General features: G+C 38.3%; 1 protein-coding gene across 1 annotated transcript; it reads left to right on the forward strand.

The window, feature by feature from the left end:
- The first annotated feature begins 22,373 nt into the window (after positions 1–22,373).
- On the forward strand, positions 22,374–23,843 carry LOC149221833 (uncharacterized). Its single transcript, XM_089387489.1, has one exon. It carries the CDS (start codon positions 22,374–22,376, stop codon positions 23,841–23,843), a length of 1,470 nt encoding a protein of 489 aa, XP_089243615.1.
- Positions 23,844–24,926: the final 1,083 nt, after the last annotated feature.

Raw genomic sequence — 24,926 nt, forward strand, 5'->3', positions numbered from 1 at the left:
CTACGCGTAGGGAGGCTTCAGCAGTGAAAAATTACACTGCGCTGCATGTTGAGAAGTGGCACTGCACGTCTGTAGTTGGTGTTTTGCGTTGAGAAGAAAAGACCAGAAATCCTCCAAACTTCATAAAAACTTCCAAAGAACCCTCTCATCTCTCAAACAAGTAAGTGCACTCCCTCTACCTCATCATTGAAGTTGCAATTGAAGTGTTTGAAGGAATTTACCATGACAAATGTGAAACCCTAGTTTCTTCCTCAATTATACCCTAGAAACCCTAACCCCTATTCTTTATCCCATCACCTATCACTAAAGCCCTAAACCCCTACCCTATATCACTCCATAACACTCCATATCCATTTTTTCCTTCATTCCCAAAGCAATACCCTACAACCCTAGCCCCTCTCCCTCATTTTCATAGTTCATACCCTCCCACTCATTTTCATGTTTACCTAGTCCACCAAATAGCTCGCAAGATCATGTCCCCTTCCCTTATTCCTAATCACTCTTTCTCACTCCCTCCATCCATTTTCTAGGAGTGCACAACCTCAAAACTTGCAAACATGGATAGGGGAGACATTTATTTCTCATGACATCTTCTGTGGTCCTCAAATTCCTCCACCAGCATCTCAAGAATCAGGAGGACCTTCTAGCAGTGCTCAGGTAAAGAAAGATGAAAAGGCCAAAGAGACTAAAGACATTGAGGTGCCTGGGACCTACATAACATATCAGAGGGGCACAAGGAGATTGTTTGCAGCTGATATGAAAGTGTTTGCTCCACAAAATCTAGAAGGGACCTTGCCTTCTTCATCAACTCATAGGCAAATGCTAGCTCCACAGGATGTGGAAGGGGCTTTGCCTTCTTCATCAACAAACAGAAGGTACGAATGAAACAGCTACACAAAGGGAAAGAAAATATGCAGGTGGAAGATCTTGATGATGAGGAGAAAGAGAGACTTTGATTTAACATAGCATGATGAGCCGGAGCAGCATCATGGCATGGAAATAATTGACTTAAAGGCTCAGGATGAAGAAACAATAAAGGACATCATCATACAGGAAAAGGAGGCTCAATTCCAAGCATTGATGGACAATTTGGAGAGAGCCAAGTATGTCATCACATATTTGGAACAAGAGAACAAGTAGTTGAGTGACAAGCAGGTCCTCATGGAGTTGGAACTTCTCAAGGTAAAACGACAAGGTGACAAGGAGGCACCGGTCACTTTGTCTCCTATTGAGAAGGAAATTGAGGATGATAGAGATACTTGGCTTGAGAGATTCAATTTGCACCTAGAGAAGTTGTTGCAAAAGGCCAATAGGGACAACCAGATGATCAGGCACATGGCCTACCATTACAGGACCCGAAACAAAATTTGCAACATGAGGGTCAAAAAGATGAAAGCTAGGCTAAGGTGGGCTCAAAATGGAAAAAAAGAGCAGGATAGGCTTAGGTTGCTTGCTGAAGCTTCCTTGGCTCATCAAGATGCTTGATGGTGGTGCGACTCACCAATTTTGGTCAAGTTTGGAGAAGATTTTGTTTTTTTGCAAATTTTGGAAATTACACACACAGAAAATATGGCTAAAGCTTTTACTAGGGGCACCCAATGGACAAATGGCTTGTATTTTTGGATTCAAAGTGATGAGTAGATACACCCTATAGATTTGCTAAGTTTTTTGGGAAGAATTGGTCCACCAAAAGGTCAAAAAACACCCTAAAAATGACCTTTCTGCCACTTTTTGGACACACAGAAGCAGTCTTGGGAGAATCAACTTTTTAGGGATCAAATGAGCTTCAAATGAAGAAATTCTAGGTTTTCTCGAAAGTAGACTTGAATACCTTTTCAATGAGCTATCATGAGCTCAATTTAGATGTCGGGAAGGCCTCCAAAAGGGACCTAAAAGTGGCGCTATGCGTTGGGTCAACGGCATTGCGCGTAGGGAAATTTTGCACAGGATGGCTATTTTTCTATGTTTTGACTGCGTTCATGGATTTTCTCTCATGGAGGATGTTTTACTATGGTAAATGATGACTTGGCTTGTAAATATGATGGATAATTAGTAGTAGAGGGCAGATTCATTAGATTAAAAATCAATTTGAGCTCAAATGAATTAGTTTTTCAATTTTAGAGGCAAGTTGTTAAGATGCCTATATTCTTGTTTCTTGTTCAGTGTTGGTTAGATTAGCTCCTCATCTTAGGGATTCGACCCTTGAGGATGGTATGAGGTTGAAAAAATGCCTATATCTTCTTCTTCTTTCTCATTGTAAAGGGTTGGACTCAGCTGGATGCTCAGACCTTGATTGTACATCATTTTGTAGCAGTTTGGCCGAAGATTAATAAGAATTGCAGCTATTTTTGTGGGATCCATTTGGTATGGAGTTTTAGTACAATTTCCTCTGTTGTGATCATATGTTAGTATGTTTTGTGTATTTCGTTAATCATTTCATTTCTTCTAAGTGAATTCTTTCAAGTTGATAAGCAGAATTCATTACATCATTGCTCTGCTTTGGGAAAATATTCACAATTTCATGTTTTCTACAGTTGGGAAGGATCCATGGTAAATCACATGCTCTTCCTAGCCTCTCACCAGTCTTAAACACCTCACCCATCAAGCCCTAGAGTTCTAAAACTTATGCCTACCTTGCCCCATTAAAAACCTTGCAATTTTGACCTAATTCCCTAGACCTAAACTGTCCAGCTCATCCTGATCCAACAAAACCCCTTCAAAATCCAATCAAAACTTTGTGCTACTATACCTAGCTTAAAATCCTTTTCTTGATCCATTCATCTTGGCTGAGATCCTTATGGAGAGAGCCCTCTCCCAGCCTAGTAGGGCTAGCTACTTGGCTAAGCATGGTTTGTGGTTACCCTGGCATTGCCTTCCTTCAACTTGAGGTTCAGTCCAGGTGATAACAGTACCAAAGGACAATAGTAATGGATAACATGGACATAGACATGAAATAAGACCCACTTGGTAGTGAGTGGGTAATAAATAGCCCTATTAGGTAGTTCATGGAATAATATAATAATGAGGGGTATTTGACATAGGCCCTAACGAATACTTATGAGAAATCATATATACACATAACTATAATTGTATTCCATATGTTGAGTATTTTGTTGTAGCAAGTGTGGCTTTTTGAGTGATTGCTTTTGATGGGCCTCTAAAATAGGTACAACATAACACCCATCTAACCATTCCTAGGCACAGTTAACCTTTCCTTATTTACTTAATAATTTATTTTTAAGATTTAATATGTTTCTACGTTGGTTAAGAGATGATTGTTATATCTAGTGTGCCTAATGCATTTATTGTGCAAGATATTGAGAATATTTAATGTAGATCACACAAGAGTCTAGAAAGATAAAAATATGGGGCATGTCCCCTATTGAAGGATAATAAAAGCTCGGTTGGCTCAAGGTCATTATCACCTCCTTGTAGCTGTGAAGTCATCAAGGAACCATATCATACTTTCTAGGGTTTTTGGAAGGAAGCAATCCTCTCTTCAAGGAAGCTACCCCTCAATCAATTTTTGTATAAATAAGGAGCATGAGTAGCCCATTAGGATTCAAAATTTTGGAATTATAGTTAGAAGTAGAGAACATCTTTTTCCTAATATTTTAGTTCTGTCATATTTCATGTATGAGCACGTTTCTTGTTAATGAAAAGAACTCTTTGCTTTCCACACTGATTTTCCTTTAAGGGACTCGAGTCTCCTTAGGTTAGGGACCAACTTAGTTTCTCAAGCCCCCTTCTTGTATTGTTACTTTCATGCATTTAGTTTAGTCATGTATTTCTGCAAATATCATCTCTGAAAATGTTTCCTTTGAAATTTTAGTGAATGGGCTTATCTCTAAATTTTTTATGTATCTTGCTCTGATAAATTTAGCAATAATTTCCTTCATGCAATGTTACTCTTTTCATTTATAAATTCAACTCATCCCTTTTTATATTGTATTTCCTACAACTAGTTAGTTTATCAGCCATCGTGTATTATTATATTAGTTAGAAAGTAGTGCTTGATTTAGATAATAGTCATTGGGTGTAGTTAGTATTATTTTTGTTCACTTAGTTCACCTAGATCATCATCATAATAGGTTCTTCATTAGTTGCATGCAAGGGGATATCTTCAAATTTGACTCTTCTTTCAATGAAAAAGTTTTTTTGTAAGGATTTAGTAGCCTATACCCCTTAATGTTATCAAAATACCCCATAAAAAATGTACTCTTGAAATTGAGGTTCCAAATATTTCCTTTTGTCTGAAGGAATATGTGACCATGCATGAGATCCAAGCACCCTAAAGTGATTAATAATTTGTTTTTGACCACTCCAAGCTTTCAGTGGAGTGAATCCTTTCAATTCTTTGTGAGAAACTTAATTTTAGATGTAGACTGAATAATTGGTAGCTTCAACCCAAAGCTTTTGAGTGAAGGACTTGGACTATAGCATGTAGGTTCCATATCCTTCGAGGATATTTTCTTCCATTCTGCAACTCTATTATGTTTTGGAGTATAATGACTATATGATGCAACTCAATACGTACATTTACACATAGATGTTGGACATATTTTTTCACATACTCCCCCTTTATCTATATGCAAGATATTGATTCCATTTATTGACTACTTCTCTACAAGAGATTTGAAATCTATAAACAGTCAAAAACCATTGATTTATATTTGAGGGAAGTATACCTAAGTATTTCTTAACTATTTATCAATGAAGTTCAAACAAAATTGGCCCTGTTGATGCATGGGTGAGGAAATGGCCCCATGAAATCACTCCATGACTTTCCTTTTTCAAAATTTTCTTTTGGATTCTTTCCAAGAATGCATTTATGACATACATCATTAGAATACTTAATTTCTAGAAATCCTATCACCATACTCTACTGGTTGAGATACCACAAACATTGGTAGTTAATGTGGATTACTATTTCATGCCATAACCTACCTACTTCATCACAATGTGTTATAAGTATAGTAGAAGAATATTTTGGAATAAAAATAGAAAAGACACACAACCTACAATGATAATCTACTTTCCCAACAAGAATTTGTGTTCCATCATAAATTTATATAATGACTCTTAAATAAAGTGTGAACTTTACTCACTTGTTGATACTAAATGAGTGGTTTGATAGATTGAAATAAGGTTTATGGACAAAGAAGTTACATGAAATACATCCTAAAAATTCCCATGATCTAAATCTATGGTTGTTAAAATGGGAAACTAGGGCCAAATTCCACCTTGGGACAACTCTTTTGATGGAGATGATGATTTCATTAGATTCCTCTTTTCGCGCAGACCAAGATTGATATAAACGTCATCTCATTTGTACAAGAAGAAGTATGATTTTGAATTTATGCCCACTTATGTACAATTTTTTCAAGTTGGCTACATCATCATGTAGGCTCATGAAGCCAAATAAACATGACTCTTCAACCACATCGACTTGTATAAACACAAGTGTCCCCTCCACCTCATTTGGCATCTTCATCATTCACACATTCTCTCTCCTTCTCTCATTGGTTCATATTGGGAATTCTTCTCTTTCACGTGTGGATCAAGAAGGACGAATTTCAAAAGCTAAATTATAGGGTTGAAATTACAGAGTTGATTGTAGTTTGACCAGCGTTGACCAACACCTTCTCGGCATCATTTGACTTCGATCATTTGGGGATATTTTTGTCTCAGCATGCCGCAAATTTTGGCATGGAAACTAAGGTTTTCTAAGCACTTTGAACGCAAACCAAATTGCAGGTTGACCGCAGAAAATTACCACAATTTTCTCTCTCCTTTAATCGAGTTTGAGTGGACTAGTTTGGGCTGACTTTGACCTTTTGATCAGGATAATTTTGACTAGGGAATATCGAGCTGTTTTGAAGTCATTTATTGCTTCTTTGACCATCGTTGACTTTTCGGTTACGGATGTTGATTGTTGTAGAAAATCACAGATTTTGATAGGATTGTTTTGACTTGAATTTGGCAAGTCATTTTTGACTTTTGTACTTTCTCTCTATGTTGAACATTTTGATATAATAAGAAGAATAATTGATAAAAGGGTTTCCCCACATTAGGGTTCTTCCCTGACATTCACCAAATCTGGTGTCCTCTTGTCTTGACTTGTCTTCTGCATTTTGTTTCATGTTCTATTTGCTTTTACTGTCAATGTGATTATTGTGATTGCTATTGTAAATTGGAAATTGTTATTGGGCTACTAAGGAGCATTGAAGTAAATTTTGTTAAGCATAGAACATACCATTGTTAGCTAAAATTAACAATGGTTCATTTCCCTAATACTTGAACTAGTGTATTATGTTCCATTAAGATGGTAGAATTGGTGCATGGCACCAAAGAAGTAAATATCTCCTCTGATGAGACCATATGGTTAGAGGCTCCTAATTAAAGAACCCATGTAGTTGATGAGGAAGAGACAATAAGAAGTGAATGACATGTTTCCTTTCCTTTGCATTTATCAATATATCACTTTTCAAATTACTTAACTTTCTTCTTGGTATTAAAAACACTAATATTATGTCTCTCAAACATGCATGTTCTTCATGATTGGGTTTCTTGAAATAAGCACATATCACTTTCTCTGTCCTTTTTGCCCCAATCTTAGGGTTAGATACTTCTATGTATATTTTAGATTGCACTCCTCATTTGATCTTGGCCTTTCTTTCCTTTGAATTGTTCTCTAAGTTTGCTACTATTCTTGCTTCCTTCATTTGCAACAAGTGCATATTCCTTTGTTGCCTTGAGGGAACCCATTTGAAAAAGTTTATATTTCTCATGGGTGAGAAGGGTAGTGTTGTAGCCGCTACAACACCCTCCAAAATTTTGGCCTACACTTGAATTTTGGAGCCTACTATGGATCTTGTGATCGATCGTTCCCTATTCACTTATTGGTAAGATGGTGATTTCAAGCTCCCTTCTTTATCTTAAGATTCATTCATGTTTTTATATTTATATAGCATGTGTCATCTTCGAGCATGGGGATTATCGCTTGTCATGCAAAGGGAAGTTTGTTTTGATTCAAGGGGAAATCTTTGTGAAAATGAGTTGTTCTCATCATATAGACACGTTTCACACTCATTTCCAAAATTTCATGCACTATTACACAAGTGTCACCATTATCCTCACAAAGTCTATCATCGAAGCCGCACTTGTCATAAGCTGCCACAAACGTTGTTGCATTAAGAGAAGTATTTTTTCATATGTTTTGGATGGTCTATGTTGTGTCACTAAGTGTTCAAGTGTGTGATCATAGTCAAGTTCTATCATTGTCCACATTGGTTCCACTTATCCCACACTTAGCCAAATTATGGAGTATTCCTAGCAACCTAGCCTCATCCATCTTTCCCGAATTGCACATTTCGCATATGCAACCCTCAAGATTTTTCCTTTCATGTTGGAACTGCACAATGCGTAGAAATCCTAGCCTCCCATGGCATCCAAAACTCTGCAGTGGCTTCCTCCAATGTTCTTCCCTCAACCAAAACCCACCGTCTCCAGAAACTGCACATTTTTGTCCCTTAAGAATCTTAGTTGCCCAGTCCACCTTGCCTCCTAAAGCTGCATAGATTTATCCTCCCAGGGCCTCATCCCACAACAGCCACTTCCTTCTTTAACTACACAATTTTGTCTCTCATTGGCCACTGCGCAATTCTTTCCCTAAGTGAGGACTGTGTAGAAATTTCCCTCAGTTTGGCCTGAATTACACACTATGCAGTCTCAATGATCAAGCTTGACCTTTGGTTGCTTGAATTGTGCAATTGCACAATAATTGGGCCTTCTCCCTTGGCCTGTCACTCGGTCCTGGCCCCGTTTATGAATTCATGTGCAGCATCTTAGACTAGGGGTTTATAAAATTGATGTTGTCTTGTCATGAGTAGATTGTAGATACATGAATTCTACCAAGCTATGGAAAGATGATGAAGAAGGTGATTAAGAAGGAGGAAATTCTAGATGACACTAAAGGATTTGAGGAGAAAATATGGTTATCAGATAAGAAGACCAAGGAACCCGGGGTATGATAGAAGATTAGGACAGCATGAAGACTCCATCTGATGCATAACCCTTTGGAGGGTAGGTATGGAAAACAAAGAACATATTTTTGAAATACACCTCTTAGTGTAGCAAGAAGGACTGCTTATCATTTTCATATCATTATGTCTTCTATGACATGCATGGTTGCAAGCATTGAAAGTCATTCCATGTGTTTCCTCTAAGTGTCTTGCCCCCTTTCACTTGTTGGATCAGATGTCATCTTTTGGCATGTTTGGTTGTTATGTCATGTTTTTGAACATTTTCTAGTGATATTGAAGGTTGGTCTTTGTGTATACGAGTTGTCTTATCCATGTAAACACATGTCGCACTCATACACAAAATCTTGAGCATTGTTGCACAAGTTTCGTCATGGTTGTCCTAAAGTATATCTCAAGTGTCACACTTGTTGCTTCTTATCATGAGACAGTCACTCAGAGGGTAATGATTTGTTTGTTTTCCTGGTGGTCTATGTTGTCATGTCGTCGAAGTATGCTAAGTGTGTGATCACAGTTCAATTTCATCACAATTTCATTTTCCTCCCGCACTTAGCCATTTTCGGAAAATCTTATCGACAAGGAAACTAAGCCTCACCAAGCCCCAACTAAGTTGCACACTGCGCAGTCTCAGCCCTCAATGATGTGACCTTGCTGATTGGAACTACGCAGTTTTTAGTCTATGTCCTCTAGGGCAATTTCAATGCGCAATTCCAAAGTTCTAACCTTTCTTGACTCCCAGAATTGTGCAGCAGTTCCTTCTAGTATGGCTTGAACTGCGCATTTCACACTTTCAGTCCTCAATATTTTCCCTTTCCTGTTGGAACCCCACAGTGCATAGTGAGCCCAGCCTCCCTTGGCCTCTAGAAATGTGCACAGGCGTTCGCTAATGTCCTCCCTCATCCGAAGCTCATTGTCCTTAAGGACGACACGGTTTTGGCTTCCAGACCTCTTTACTGCCCAGTCCTCCTTACCTCTTAAAACTGAACAAAATTGACCTCCCTTGGCCTCAACCTGCACCATCCACTGATAACTTGAACTACGCAATCCTTTCGCCCATTGGCCACTGCACAATTTTTCTCCTCAATGAGGACTATTCTCAAAATTTGCTCATTCAAGCCTGAGTTGCGCTCTGCGCAGTCTCAGTGACCCAGTTCTCTCTCTTCCAACTGGAACTACGCAATGTGTAGTCATTGAACCTTGTCTCCCAACCTATGACTTGTTCCAATCTTAGTCCATTGATGATAATGCACCATCTTAGCGTAGGGAGTTTTCGGATTGATGTCATCATGTCATGAGTGAATTATAGTAATAGGTACACTCTCAAGTCATTGTCAAATGATGAAGGAGGAAAAGTAGGATGGAAGCATGCCTAGAGACTCACTTGTAGCTGAACTAATAGATGGACCTATCGAGAGTAAGAAAAGGACACAAGTTTGCAACCACCTCCCAAGACTGAATAAAACCCCACACCATTAAGCTATGTGGAGGACAAGAGAAAGCACATCCAATAACACATCTATGACTCAGCATCAACAACAGCCTAACATTGCCACATCATCAAACCATTCCATGTCAATAGTGTCATGTCAAGTCTTGTTATGGTTTTTCACATTCCACATCACCATTTTGGACCATGCATATTGTAAATCAAATGTATTGTGAAGTGAAATTCCAATGGATGCACATAAGAATATGAAGAGTCATGTAAGTTTAAAATTCATAAGAAGTTGAACAGTCATGAGGGTAGTCAAAGAGTCACAAGGGGGAAGCACCACCCTTGGTTATATATACCCCCCTCATTGTATGAGCAAAGGGAATTTTCACCTTGGCTCCTCCCACAAAGCATAGAGAGTTCAGTCAGTTCTTTGAGGAGCAAGGAGTGGCTCCAATGTCCCACTACTGGGGCTAGTGTTGTACAATGTAAATATGTGTCTTGGAACTTTTGCTGAATTACAGAAGCCTTTTCAGGCCAACACGTTTCCATGCATGACTTGTGGATGTTTGTAAGACTATTCTGTGATCATTTATTTTCATGTTTGTTTTCACATGTACTGATATTGTTGAACAATTTCATTTGTTTTAGTGCTTATATTATTAGGAATGCGTTGTAATGGTTGTCATTATTGTCTCATCCTTGTGGACTATTCTGTGGGATACTAGACAAGCCTTTCCTCACTCAACGGTTATAATGATTGTCGCATCCACTGTGGACTATTCCGCTTGATGGTAGACAGATCTTCCCTTGTTCATTGGTTGTAATGACTATCACATCCGTTGTGGACTATTCCGTTGAATGTTGGATAGGCCTTTCTAGTTCATGTGTGTCTCTTCCTAGGTGGTACTATTACCTCTCATTTAGAGGCTCACTTTTATCCCCCCTTTTGTAGTAAGATAACTTAGACACAGTTATGTTGCACACTCACCTTGTTGTTCAAAGATACCATTGCATCACTCTCTCATGTTGACAGCTCGAGTCAAGGCAAATCTTTGAGGATTTGGCAGTTAGGCCTTTATACTAGATGGGACTCCTACACCAAATGGTGTGAGGTCTAAAGTGGACTTCATATCATGGAGATCCCCTTGGTTCACTAATTTCCAGCACCATCAACAAGTAGTAACATTTTCTAATGAACGAATCTTCAAGGAAATTCCTAATGTGTATTTTGTTTCATGGTTTGTAGAAACAAAAACCAAGTATTCAAGATCTAGTCTGGACAGAATTGAAAATGAGTTGCTCTTTCATCTTGTTTATACCACATAATTTGGGCTAAAGAAATAGTGATTTAAACTTGGTGAAGAAATATTGGATGGTGTTGAATCTACTCAAGCTCAAATTGATGAGCTCATTCTCCAACAAATTTCCTTGCCACTCATCCTATTTCCTGAAAGGTCCTTTTAATGTGGTCTAGACTTTATTGGGTTTTTTTGTAGATTCGACGTGGAATAAGAGGTTGGAAAAAATAGAAGGATATAACAATCAATATGCTTCATTTAATAAATCAAATCATTTTCCATTTTCAAGAATATAATTTGGTTTAGTCTCAATTCCTTTTGTGATCCTGTATAGGTCGTTACTTCACAAAAGAATAAATACTTGTGTCTTCCCTTCATAGTAGTCGAATGGTGTGAGGCTTATTTTCTAAAATTGATCCATCTTATTTGATGTGCTTAAATTTGTATCTTCCACCTGCAAACTATATACCACTCCCTTATATTCAATTAGGCTCTAAGAACATGTAAGGTTTGGTTAATCAACATGGATCTAGAATCTAATTAAGAAGAGACACAATTAAAATTAGGAGAAGCAAAGAGAAGAAGAATTAATGGAACAAAGTAATTATAATTAACATGTATAAAATAAATCACCCAAAGATGAAAAATAATGATTACATTACAACATAAGTTCATTCAATAGAATGGAATATTAACCCATGCAACTATGGTAGGCTTAACTACATGCAAAGCATTAGAGAGCATGTATGCCTTAATTATCCAAGAGAAGTGCACTTTCATAAGGGATTTAGATTTCCAAGTGAAGTGCACTTTCATAAGGGATTTAGATTTCCAAGTGAAGTGCACTTTCATAAGGGATTTAGATTTCCAAGTGAAGTGCACTTTCATAAGGGATTTATATTTATCTATCTAGTTTCATGCACTTTTATTCCTAAAAAGTAGCTCTAACCCCTCCTCAAGGGAACACTTATTCCTAGAAAATAAGAATTATCCCTTAGTAAACTTATTCTTAGAAGATATGAATTGTATCCTAAAAATAGGAATAAACTCCTAGAATAAAAATGAATTGCTCTTGCTCTTAGAAAAAAAAATACCTAATATGAATGCGGAATTTATTGACATTGAGTTGTGATGATGGTTGGCATTGATGTCAACCTGGTAACATTAGTGTGTTCATGGTTGGAATTGATATCAACCGGGTAGCATGAGTTGTAGATATTTGATTGGTATATGTGTTTGATGATTGGTTACAGATGTTTGATTGTTATGGTTATTTATGGTTGATATGGCATATGATAGATGTTTGACGATTGGTTGCTTATGTGCAGATGTTATGCTTGTGTATGGTTGTTATGACAAATGAGAGATGTTTTTTGATTGGTTGCAGATGTTAGTACAAGCATCATAATGGTATTACCATGGTACAGGTGAACTTGGTATTGGTGTAGGTTCCCTTGGTATTGGTATTACCATGGTACATGTGTACTTGGTATTGGTACTACCATGGTACAGGTGTACTCAGTATTGGTACTACCATGGTACATGTGTACTTCGTACCAGTATTAACATGGTATTTTCACTGGGTATTTTAGCTTGCATGGTATTTACACTCGGTTTTTGTATTACCCTAGAAGTTTCCCATGGTATTTGTTCGAGGTAGATGTGTCTAGATTCCTAGATGTATATGGTTGTATCTTGTTAAGTTTGGTTGGTTGGTTCTCTTAAGAAGTGATGGTTGAGTAAGTAAAGATAGTGTGTGTGAGAGAAGAGTAGTGTGTGCAGGCTTTGAAGGAAATTTTGCAAAAAAACTACAAAAATTCACAGTAGTAGTCAATGGCAGCAAAAGCATGATTTAGCCACAATTTTATGCAGCAGTAACGAGATGGAGTAAGGAATGAGAGTAAATAATTTCTTGTATGAATTCTTTCATGATTTTCATCAGATTATCATTTGTGTATGCAACATATTTTTATTGATGAGGTTATGTAGTCGTTGGGTGTGATTTATAGATTGTTGTTTTGTTGATTTTGAACTAACAAGGAAATAAGTTGTAGTGTAGTTCTAGTTGAGTATTTCAAAATGGATCCATTTTGAAAGTGAATGAAACAAGGAACACATAGAAGATTGGAGTGGGGGCTCCAGAAAATTCAATATAGAGAACTGATTTCTTCATGAGTCCAATGGAAGTTGGGTGAGGCTCATTGGTTGTGGTGGCTTCTAGTAGACTAGATGAGTGTTCGTAGAGTCGTGAGATGAAGACCAGAGTTCCAAACTGATAATAGCCATTTTTATATTCTATGAAATTGAATTTATTGATGAATAATAAAATTATTGAGCAGTGCAACAACAACAAGGGTGGTTTTTAACCCGAAGGGGATTTTCCACCATAAATATCTTGTGTCATCTTGTGTATGTTTGTATGGTTGTTTTTATGGCTCTCATTTATTTTGATGTGTGATCTAATCTACTAATGGGTTAATGTATGTTGTGATTTAGTAAATGAAAAAGATTTAAAATTCAATAAACATCGTCACTACTAATTCATCCCAACAAACCCCCCCCCCCCCCGCCTCCCTGCTAGTAGTGAGCACATTTCCATAAATTGGTATCAAAGTAAGTGCCTTTGTTGCAACATAATTGTTGGAAGGTGGATCTAGGAAAAATACAGGTTATCAAGATGCTCGACAACTCAATGCCTCAAATTTTCTAGCATGGAGAGATAAGGTGAAAACATAAATTTATGCTCGAGAATATCAAGTTTGGAGAATGGTAATAAATGGCTATGATGATAAAACCCCTTTAAATCAAGCTTAGTTATTGGATTCATGAGTTAGATGTGTAATGTATGATCATCTTCATGATCGAGACACTGAGAAAATATCGGATCTCAATACTGCAAGAGAAATTTGGGATAAGTTGTTTGCACTATATGGAATAGAGATACGGAGGAATGATGAAGAAAAGGAGAAATCAGTTGAAGACAAAACACAACTTAGTGTAGCACTAGCAGAAAAGAGAGATTTAAAAAGTTTCGTCAAATTCTTGAAGAAAGAGAGTACAATTTCAAGAAATAAATTGGAGATTTAAAAACCAAGATGGAGGAAGCAAGAAGAACTGAAGAGGAGATTAGTAGCCATCTCAAATATCATATTAGAATTTGTGAAAAAATAAATATTGAGGTGGTTTCAACAAAATAAAATGAATTAACCACATTAATATTGAAATAGAAAAATCTAACAATCAACTATCTCAATATCAAAAGTTGGAGAAAAGTACCTGAATTCTGGAAGAGATCCTCATCATTCAAAGATCTCCTCTTATCAAGACGGGATTGGGATTTGAAGGAGAATTTTACCTCATGAAGGAAAAGGAGAAAGTAGAAGACAACCATATTACCAAAAATCATAAGTCCATCACCAATGAAGTCAAGTAAAGCCCCAAGAAGCAGCATCAACAATGGAAGTCAAGAAAGAAAATAAATTATAAGTAGAAATGAAGGAAAGAAACCCATAATCACTACATGAAACACTTCACAAGAGAAAGAAAGAAGCCAAGATTTTATGGTCTGGAAAATCAAAACCCAAGGTATCAAAGTTTATTTTATGGTTATTGTTTTTCTTGCTATGATTTTGGACATAGAGCAATGGAATGAAAGTACTTTGCAAGAAACCAAAGATTGATGATGAGGAATGCAAGCCAAGGTAGAGCTTATACTAATGTTGAATATTTCAAGTGTGGTAACCTTGGCCACAAGGCATTAGCTTGCAGATACGATATATTAAAGCCTATAGAAATTGCAACCCGGCCATTAAAGACAAATAAAGTTTGGAGGATAAAATATGAGGTGAAAAGTACTATCAATCTAAAGGACTTCAAGAAAGAACATTATGTTTTGCAAAAGGACAAGAGAATAGAAGAATATCCACATGTTGTAGAACAACCTTACAAGATTTCAAGGAGAAAGGAGCAGCAAAGTACTCCCACTAAAAATTGAGGCATGCATGGTCTCAGGGGGAGCATATGGCTGCATTTTGGGTTGCATGCAGATCATTAGAGATGTTTCCATATTAAAGAGAGTGAGATTCTAAATATTATGATTATTATGGATATGTAACACTGACAGTTATTGTTGTAGGAGATTATTTACAGATGACACTTGTGTAGGGATAGCATCTCACATGCTTCAAATTTTTAGTGGTTTATTGATGGCATCATGGTCCATGCTAGCACAAGAGGAAAAAAATAGTTGTTTGGAGGAGTTTGTTATGACTATCATGTCATTCATTTTTTTGACATTGGTTATTATAGGAACCATCAGAGATTGAGAATTATGTTTTTTGAGGTTGAATTACTAACATGGTTCTTCACAGTTTTTGTATCAATTAGTATGCAATTTCTTATTTTCATATTGGTAGTTGTTGAACTCATGTTGTGTCCTTACCATTATATGAGCAAGTTGTGTGTGCAACTAGTAAAGAGAGAGTATCATGCATGTGTTGTTGCTCTGGAGAATTTTATGATGGTTGTGAGAATGGCCACAAGTTCGATTTGATATATGATGCATATGAGAAGGATTGTTGAAGTGATATATATATATATATATATATATATATATATATATATTGCTTCCACCACTGCATTACTAGTTTTATATTGCTGCTATTACTTCAGATTATATGTGTTGCAACTTGGTGATTACAAAGGGTTGATCTCTTGTGCTAATGGTGTGATATGATTGTTGATTGTTGTTGCTATCAAAAGGATTTGTTATTTGCATATTATGAATTTTATAATGCAGCTAGATGGTGTTATTTTTTATGAAATCCCTATGGATTTTGTGGAAAACTTGATTATTACTTATACATGGAAGGAGTATGATTGTTGTTGTCGGTTTTTGTTGCATATGATGTTATGTTCCTACCATCATATTTTCTTGTTGTTTTTCATTGGCCACAATGTTTGTAGGGTCACTCACCCATGTCTTGTTGGAATCTTGAGGAGATTGGTTACTATCACTATTGATTGACGAGTATGTTAGTTTCCACTATTACTATTGATAAATCTTATGTTGTTGCTCCAAGTTGAAGATTATTTGTTGCTTAATTGTTGGAATTATGCTTATGTGACTAGGTGGTTACTAGTATTCATGGATCCATGATTAGCTGCCAAAATAGTTTGAAGCGTATGTTGTTGGCCACAAGAACGGTAACATTATTACTATGAGAGGATGGTTGGTTGCTACTACAAATGGTGCATATATTATTAGACAGGTTTGCTGCTACTATTATATAGATATGTTGGCTTGGTTATTATCACTTCTTCTATGATAAGTGCATCAAGAACTGCTTGAGAAATATGGAGAGAGACTTTTTGACTTGTGATATGGTCATAAGTGCTTATGGTTCTTCACTGCAAAAATTAATTTGTTGTTGTTACCATGTAGATGTGTTGGTTGGTGAATTTTGGATGATGTGAGATGATGGTCATATTCGTATGTTGTTGTTGCAAGTTCATGAGCTATCTCTTGTCATGATGATAGAACGTGTTAGATGTTGCTACTACAGATTGGAGTTTTGTGTTGCTCAATTGTTGTCATGAATATATGCTATTGTTGCTCATTATCACATATTTCATGTTGATTGGTTACTATTTCTATCACAACATTTGTTGTTAGAAGATAATGTCTTGATACAAATGGATCTACTTTATGCAAGAAAATGGTTGTATGCATGATGAAATTTTTGGTGTTGGTCAAGAAGTTTAATTGAGTATGTCTTGGAGAGAGGCATGAGTTTTGGTCATGTATTTAAAGTTTTGAGAAACCACTGTTTCATATTATACTTCAACATTTGCAATTATGTATCATGTTTATGAAGCCTTGTAATCAAGTGTTCAAGTCTTTGAGTCCATGTTGTCATGAGTGGGTGATAGGAAGTGTTATGATTCATATCAAGTTTGTGTTGTTATGAGTTATTGCAACCATGTTTTGGAAATTGTATATGATGTTGTAGTCATTTGACAACCTTGTATCTCAGTATACATCCATGTATTTACATAACATTAGATATATTTGGTCAAGGTTGTGTTGAAGAGAGAGTTCCGATGTCTTGTATGCATTGATGAAGGATGGACCAGCCATGCATGTGGGTTGATGGATGTTGTTGCTCTAGTCGTGTATTACACTGCATATTAGTCATGTCGTGTGAATTCAGTCTTCGTGGTCCATGAGGTGAACCCCTCAGCAATACTTTAACTCAAACTCTTAAAGAACTTTGAATCTAGTTTAAAATAGAGCTTATAAATTATTTAAATTAATTAAATAAAATAATATAAAACTAATCTCACATTTTTAATTTTAACTAATAAATTAACAATATAAAGAACTTATTATATTAATAACAATATAAACCATATTAACACATAAAACATAATCCTATAACCTTTGTACATTAACAAATATTAGACCAGGAGAAAATCAATCACAAATTTAGGGACTGAGCGCATAGGGCCAAAAGAAGATCACAGGTTGTTGCCAGGGTAGGGTAGGCGTGGCCGCCCTGGCCAAGGGCAATAGAACCTGGCAGGAGCTGGAAGGATTGATGTGGGAAGGTGTCAGTACGAACGAAGACAACGTGGAAGCCGTGAAACGATAGACAGAAGGAAGACAAGACTGTGACAGGTGGGGTTTTTTTTAATAGGGTTTCTTGGTGGGAAAAGGGTTTCCTCCCAAAAGGTCTGATACCCATGTGCTGGCACCGGAACCGGAAGTCACGATCCATTTCGTTTAGCGAGGAACAAGCCGCTGGCGGTTTCTAGGGTTTGCATGCAGGTTTTAACCATGGTTAAACATTGGGAGGCTCTCGACCTGGAACCATCGCCGGAGGACATCCTATCTGTTTGGGGGAAGGAGCTTACAACTCAAAATGTGGATTGGTATTTCGGGGCAGTAGACAGCCAGGGGTGTGTGAAGCCTTCTGTGGAAGGAACTGTTTACAATATAAGCCCTAGAGTTTCGCTGGAAGAAAGTTTTGATCCGGAGGTGCAAGGCAAACCCGACACAAAGGGGCTTCAGGAGGAGAGCATAAGGAATGAATACAGTCATTGCGCTATCCCTCGCCTGATTCAAGGAAGGAAAGGGAAGGGTTTGATCTCGAGCCTGAAACTTTCAGGGGGACTTGAGGATATTGTAAACTTTGGGGCGGCCCGAGGGATCCGAACCAGTGCAGATAATGAACGAGGCCCGGCAGTAATCAGAGCCGTTAATGCCGAGATCTTAGTAAACCCTAGCCGGATCCCAGCTGCGGCTAATACTGGAACTGGAGAGTATACGGATCCGAGATCCAGCCTCATTAGATCTGGCAATGAGAGACTCGAAGAGGTGCATGAACCTATAGGTGGGTTAAAGGAAATTTCAGGAGGCGATGCAGATCCAGAAATTAGCACGCAGAGGACGTCCTCAGAATAGCAAGAAGGGGTACCCCAGAAGACCGTAAACACACAGGCCGGGGAGGAGGGTCTGGTGGTAAATAAGTCTGGAGAGAAAAGGAAAAAATCGAAACCCATTAAGAAGAAGGACATTGAAGACAACTTAGTGCTGGGTATGGATGTTCAGGTGGAGGAGGCAATAGAAGTGGCCGAATGCACCCTAGTTGGAAGAGCAAGGGGGAAGAAGCATACAACTCAATTCATTAAAAAGTGGGGAGAGCAGGTATGGCAGACGGACCTAGTCAAAGAATTCAAGGTCGCGGCTCTGGCAAAAGGATGGTTCAGGGTGAGATTTGCAAATAAAGAAGCGGCGGACTGGGTGATGGCGAGAAACTGGGCTTTTGGCAATTATCCGATATTATTCAAGAGATGGAGCCCAATGTTTGATGCTATGCATGAAAGGACTGATACATTTCCAGTTTGGGTGCGAGCCCCAGGATTGCCCTCTTTCCTCTGGGTAGAATCGGTTTTTAGGTCTATTGGGAACAGGCTGGGCACCTTCCTGGAGGCGGACATGTCGTTTCTTCAAACCCATAATATGGCGATGGCCCGGATATTGGTAAATCTAAACCCAAGGGGAGGACTGGCGGAAAAGATAAACATCCAGTACAGAGAATACGTCTTTGAGCAAATTCTTGACTATGAGCATCTCCCTTTCAGATGCCATAGATGCCATGTCTACGGACATCTAGCAAGAGACTGTCCCATGGGGAAGCGCAGAAGAAGGAACCAGAAATCGCCGGAGGACGAAGGCATGTACGCGGATCAGGAACCTCAGGTTCAGGAATTGGAAATAAAGAAGAACCCGGTGACGGAGTCGATGGAGGTGGACTATCAGCTGGGGGAGAAGGAATTAGAACAGATCCCAGTCAGCTCTCCAGGCAGGGATGGAAGGAATGGAACAGAACCCGATAAAGAAAGAACGCCTGGACCAGAGCCTGTCAATGAAAGCCAGATTCAGAAGCCTATCAATGAATGTCCAGCTTCTTTGAGTACATCGCCAGCTGAAGACCTTCCGGGTATGAGACTAGACTCAAGTAACCCATCTTTAACTCTTTCTGAATCTAAAGATGATTGCTTGATTACTAGTTTGAATACTAAAAAACGCTCGCTTGATGATCAATTACAAATTGAAAATTTTGTTGAAAATATCACGGCTGCCATCCCCTCCATTGATCTGAATTGTGAGGATGAACTTCCTGAGGAAGCTAAATCGGTCTCAGCCTCCCTTTCCTGCCATTATAACCGAAGATCCCTAGATAAAAAGCCTGAGCGTCTAGGATCGTTTGGAGGGATAGGTCGAACCTCTCCTCAGATAAAGAAAGTGAGGGGTAGGAAATCGAGTTTATCTAATGCCAAGGTTAGAGCAAAGATTGATGTTGCAGATGGGAAACAAATGACAATTCATGGGGCGCTTAGAGCTGTGAACCCCCAAGAGACTGTAATTAAATGATCCTGTTATCCTGGAACTGTAGGGGGTTAGCCAGTAAACCCAAAAAACTGGCCTTAAAGGAGCTGGTACTGAGTTCGAAACCGGATTATATCCTTCTGCAAGAAACTTTAGGCAACAGCACTGAAGTAGAAAAAGCTCTTACGGCTCTACTTCCGGGGTGGCGGTTCTGTGCTATGGACTCTATCGGCCATTCGGGAGGTTTGGCTATAGGATACAAAGAAGGAAGAGTGAGAATTTTAAATCAGTGGGGTCTGCAACGTGCTATGGGAGCAGAGATTCAATCTACAGATCTTGATGTTCCTCTTACAATTGTAAATATATATGGGCCCTGTCAGGGAAGGATGGAATTCTGGAACGACCTTCTGTCAAAAGATATAATGGGAAGAAGCAACATGGTTCTGGGTGGAGACATGAATTTCTCTTTAGGGAGGGCCGAAACCTGGGGTCCGGCGGCTAGAGAAGATATGCTATCAGAATTCTTTCAAAGCTCCATCACCTCTCATAATCTAATAGACATAAATCTCATTAAAATGAAACCCACATGGAGGAACCGAAGAGTAGGAGAGGCCAGAATTGCAAAGAGGCTGGATCGATTTCTTTTGAGTGAAGACTTGACTGCCAGTATTCCCATGTTTCGGCAGTGGGTGGGAGAGGGGGGAAACTCGGACCATTTCCCGATCTTCCTAGAGTTATCCAAATTACCCAGGAAACCAGCAACGCCTTTCAAATTCAATGCAACATGGATGCAAGAGGAATCCTATGAAAAACTATTCAAGGAAACTTGGATCCATCCAGATGGAAGATCCCAGGAGGGGAAAGGTTTTCTGTTCATGGAAAATTTTAAAAAGTTAAAAAGAGAAACTATTGAATGGGCAAAGTCAAGGAGGGAGAGACAGAAAGAGGATTTAGTCCTCATTAATGAAGAGCTCCAAAGGATGGAATGTACAGAGACAGACGGCTACAGATCACAGGAGTCAAAAGAGAAAATTTTACTGCTAGAAAAACAGAGGGACCAAATTCTACTGGCAAAAGAAGAGGAATGGAGGCTAAAGAGCAGGGCAATATGGCTGAAGGCTGGGGATGAAAACACGAAGTTTTTTCACAACTATGCAAAAGGGCGGAAAAATGCAAATACAATATGGAAGCTAAAAAACGAGGAGGGTGAAGAGGTTAACTCATTCGAGGAACTTTCGCTCCTGGGGAGGAATCACTTTCAGAGCCTGTTTGCGGATCAAGGGGAAATCACATTAGCAGAAATTATCAGGACTGCCCAATGTTTCCCCAGATATGTAGAGGACGAGGAGGCAGAGATTCTAATGTATGAAGTCTCAAAGGAGGAAGTAGAAAGTGTTATAAAATCAATGGCAAAAGATAAGAGCCCAGGTCCGGACGGATGGACCATAGAGCTATTCCAACATTTTTTTGATCAAATTGGGACAGAACTAACAGAGGTAGTGGAAGAGTCTAGGAGGAAAGGAGAGGTATACAGCCCCTTCAACTCAACTTTTATAGCACTTATCCCAAAGAAGGAGAATCCGGACTCTTTTGAAGACTTCAGGCCTATATCTTTATGCAACAGTATTTACAAAATCATTGCCAAATTGATAGCAGTAAGGAATAAACCAATTCTTTCAAGATGCATTACAAATGAGCAGTTTGGTTTTTTGGATAGTCGGAAAATACATGAAGCTATAGGAGTGACTTAGGAAATTATCCACAGTGTCAAGCAAATGAAAAGAAAGGGAGCAATGATAAAAATTGACTTATCAAAAGCATATGATAGAATAAATTGGGTTTATATAAGGATGCTACTCACCCATTTAGGATTTAAATACGAATTCATCAAATGGATAATGGGATGCATTTCCAATGTAAACTTTGCAATTCTAATAAATGGTGCAGCCACTCCTTTCTTCAAAAGCTTCAGGGGGTTAAGACAAGGGTGCCCTTTATCGCCCTTGCTTTTCCTTTTGGTGGCAGAAGGCCTGAGCCACCTGATTCAATCAGCCAAAAGAGAGGGAGCAGTAAAAGGATTGGAAGTTGCAGTCAACATGTTTATCACACACCTCTTGTTTGTGGACGACATCTTACTGTTCACAAATGGAGGTCTGAATGAAATTAAGGAATTAAAAAACATTCTGGATCTGTTCATGAAAGCGACTGGAATGCAAATAAATTTTAGAAAATCCCAGCTTATCACTGAAGGCTTAAATAGAAATGAGAAAAACCAAATCTCCGCCATTCTTCCCTTTGAAGTGCACAGCATGGAGAATCCTTTCAAATACTTAGGATTTTGGCTGAAGCCTAACGCATATAGGAACCAAGATTGGAACTGGCTGGTGGCCAAAACTGAATCCAGAATATCTCAATGGAGTTACAAATGGCTATCCCGAGCAGGAAGACTGACTCTAATCAAATCAGTGCTCTTAGCCATGCCAGTATATTGGGTTGCATTAACATGGGTTCCAAAGGGGATTCTAAGGAAGATAAATAGGATTTGCAGTAGGTTCCTCTAGGCAGGCTCTAAGGAGGAATCTGTTCTTCCATGGGTAGCTTGGGATAAAATAGCAAGACCAAAAGAATGGGGTGGATGGGGGATAAAAAACCTTACAGATTTTAGTACATTTCTGGCAGAAAATTCAGGATGGAGAATAATCAAGATGGAGAACCTCTGGACAAAAGTGGTAAAAAGGAAATATATTGACCCCACACCACTAGAAGAATGGATAAGGAAGGAAAGTAAGAAGGAGAAAAATGGTTCGGTAGTGTGGAAAGCCACTGTGGAGGCTTTCAAGGTGATAGAACAAGGGCTGGCATGGCAGATTGGGAATGGGGAAAACCTAAAGATAGGGAAAGATCCTTGGGTTGGATGTAATGAAAAATATGCTCTCTCTCCAGGTCTAATCAGACATCTAGAATCCAAAGGAATCAGGCATCTAAGTCAAGTTGAGAAAATTGGTTTCTCAACGATTTGGGGGCAATCCTGGAAATCTGGTGAAGAGCTAGGTCTTCGACCAGCCTGGTGGAACGAATGGAAGGTATACACCGAGGAATTAACTCGGTCCAATGTAAGGATAAGGGACAGACAGGATCAGCTGGTCTGGGCACACGCGGAAAATGGATCGTACTCCCCAAAATTCGGATATAAATATCTAATGAACAGAAAAGGATGGGGGGAACCAGAATGGTGGGACAAGCTGATCTGGAAACTAAAATGCCCAGCAAAAGCTAGACTATTTTTTTGGTGCATTTTAAAAAGAAAAGTCCCTACTTGGGACTTGCTTCAAGCTAGGTACAAGCAAGGGTCGGGGAGATGCTCTCTATGCAAGTCGGATTCCGAGAATATAAACCATATTTTCCTTGCATGCCCTTTCGTCAAAACAGTCTGGGCAGAGGTCGGGAAGCTCATAGGGAAAAGGATTGAATGGGAGGGAGGAAATGTTCAGGAGGTTTGGGATAAATGGTGGCGTAACTATCCCGGTTGGAAAATGAGAAACCTTCCTCCTATCATATGCTGGGGAATATGGATTGCAAGAAATCGAAGTATTTTCATGGAGAAGGAAACCACAACTGAATCAATTGCAATTCAAAGTTCTGCTATCCTTGAAAGTATCCCAGATTCAGAGGAAGGAAGCAACACCAGCCAGATTAGGGAGGATCAGATCCGAGAAGGGATTCCGTGGGCATTTTTCGACGGAGCCTCACAGAACAACACAGTAGGAGCAGGAATGATCATATATTTAAGCAAAACCAAGTCTTTAAAAGCTTCTGTAGGGCTAGGCACAGGGACAAATAATTATGCAGAACTTACAACCTTAAAACTACTTCTATGCTGGCTTATTCACAGGAACATTCTTACAGTTCAGATCTTTGGAGACTCTTTATCTGTTGTTAATTGGGTCAACGGACAAAGTAGATGTCACAATTATATGCTTAGACCTTTGCTTGAAGAAATTATGTCCTTAAAAATCTCTTTTAATGTATTCTCAATCTGTCATATCTACAGGGAGCGAAACGTTACAGCGGATACCCTTTCTAAAGAAGGTTTACAACAAGCTATGGGCAGTTGGAAAATAGTGGAAGAAGAACAGGGACAGATCCGTGTGTCAGATCAACCTCCATGCACTTAATGTCTATCATCCTTACTTTTAAATTTTTGTTTCTTTCATATGTTTTAGCATAAACAATTGGTACATACGATATTATGTTCTGAACTACTTGTTGGTGAAACATTGTCACAGTTTTTGAAATATGTCTTTTGCTATTTTCGTTTTGGGCTGTTTTCCTCTTAAGAGGAAGCCCAGGAAATAGTAAATGGACAATCACAGTGGGATCACTTTATTTTGACTGGTACTGAGTGCATAATGGGCTGAAAACGAAACTGATGATTCGTCCTTTCAGCTAACCTTAAGCCAGATTTTGAGACACAGAAAGGTCTGTTCTTTTTGTAGCAGCTCTATGACTTTGTCATACAGCAAACGGAATGCCTTTGGCATATACTTGTAACTTTTTATGTTTAATGAAAAGTTCATTTTTTTCCTTGGAAAAAAAACAAATATTAGACTAGGTTAAGCAGTTAAAATTTAAAAAAAATAAATAAATAAATAAAATAAAAATAAAAATTTAATACAATTATAAAAATAAAACCTAATTAGCATTGCACAAAATCAACAAAAAATTTAGTAACAATAATGATTATATTTAAGTAGTATCTCTTTATAAAAAAAATAAAAAAATAAATAGCTCATAGATAGTAATACATTCAATAAACATAATATGATATTATTACAGGAATTACTTAAAATAAGATTAAAATATTATTAAATAATCAATTGGTCGGCTTAACAGCTTAACAACCCACCTACTCCATATTTATCACACGCTTTTCTCTTCTCTGTAAATCAGTCCTGATGATGAGTCTTGGTTTAGGCTCGAAACGTCGACTAATGAAAAGATGAACACTGTGGAATATCCGAATTCAGTCTCTAAGACATTGGTTGTAGGATGATTATGATGATGCTCATGTGGAGCATGTCTAGAGTATGCTTCCCGATCAGATATGGATAATTTGTTGTTATTTATGGGAGTATGGATGGCCATGTTCATGTATTTGATGCCAATGTGTTTTGATTAGAGGATTTTTGTGGCTGCTCATTGAGATTGCAGAGAATGTTGTTGATCACATTATGTTGCTGCTAGTTGAGAGTAGTGTT

This window comes from Pinus tabuliformis, chromosome Q (assembly GCF_031772625.1).
Source record: "Pinus tabuliformis cultivar Carrire ecotype Pingquan chromosome Q, CPIR1, whole genome shotgun sequence".
Classification (NCBI taxonomy): Eukaryota; Viridiplantae; Streptophyta; class Pinopsida; order Pinales; family Pinaceae; genus Pinus; species Pinus tabuliformis.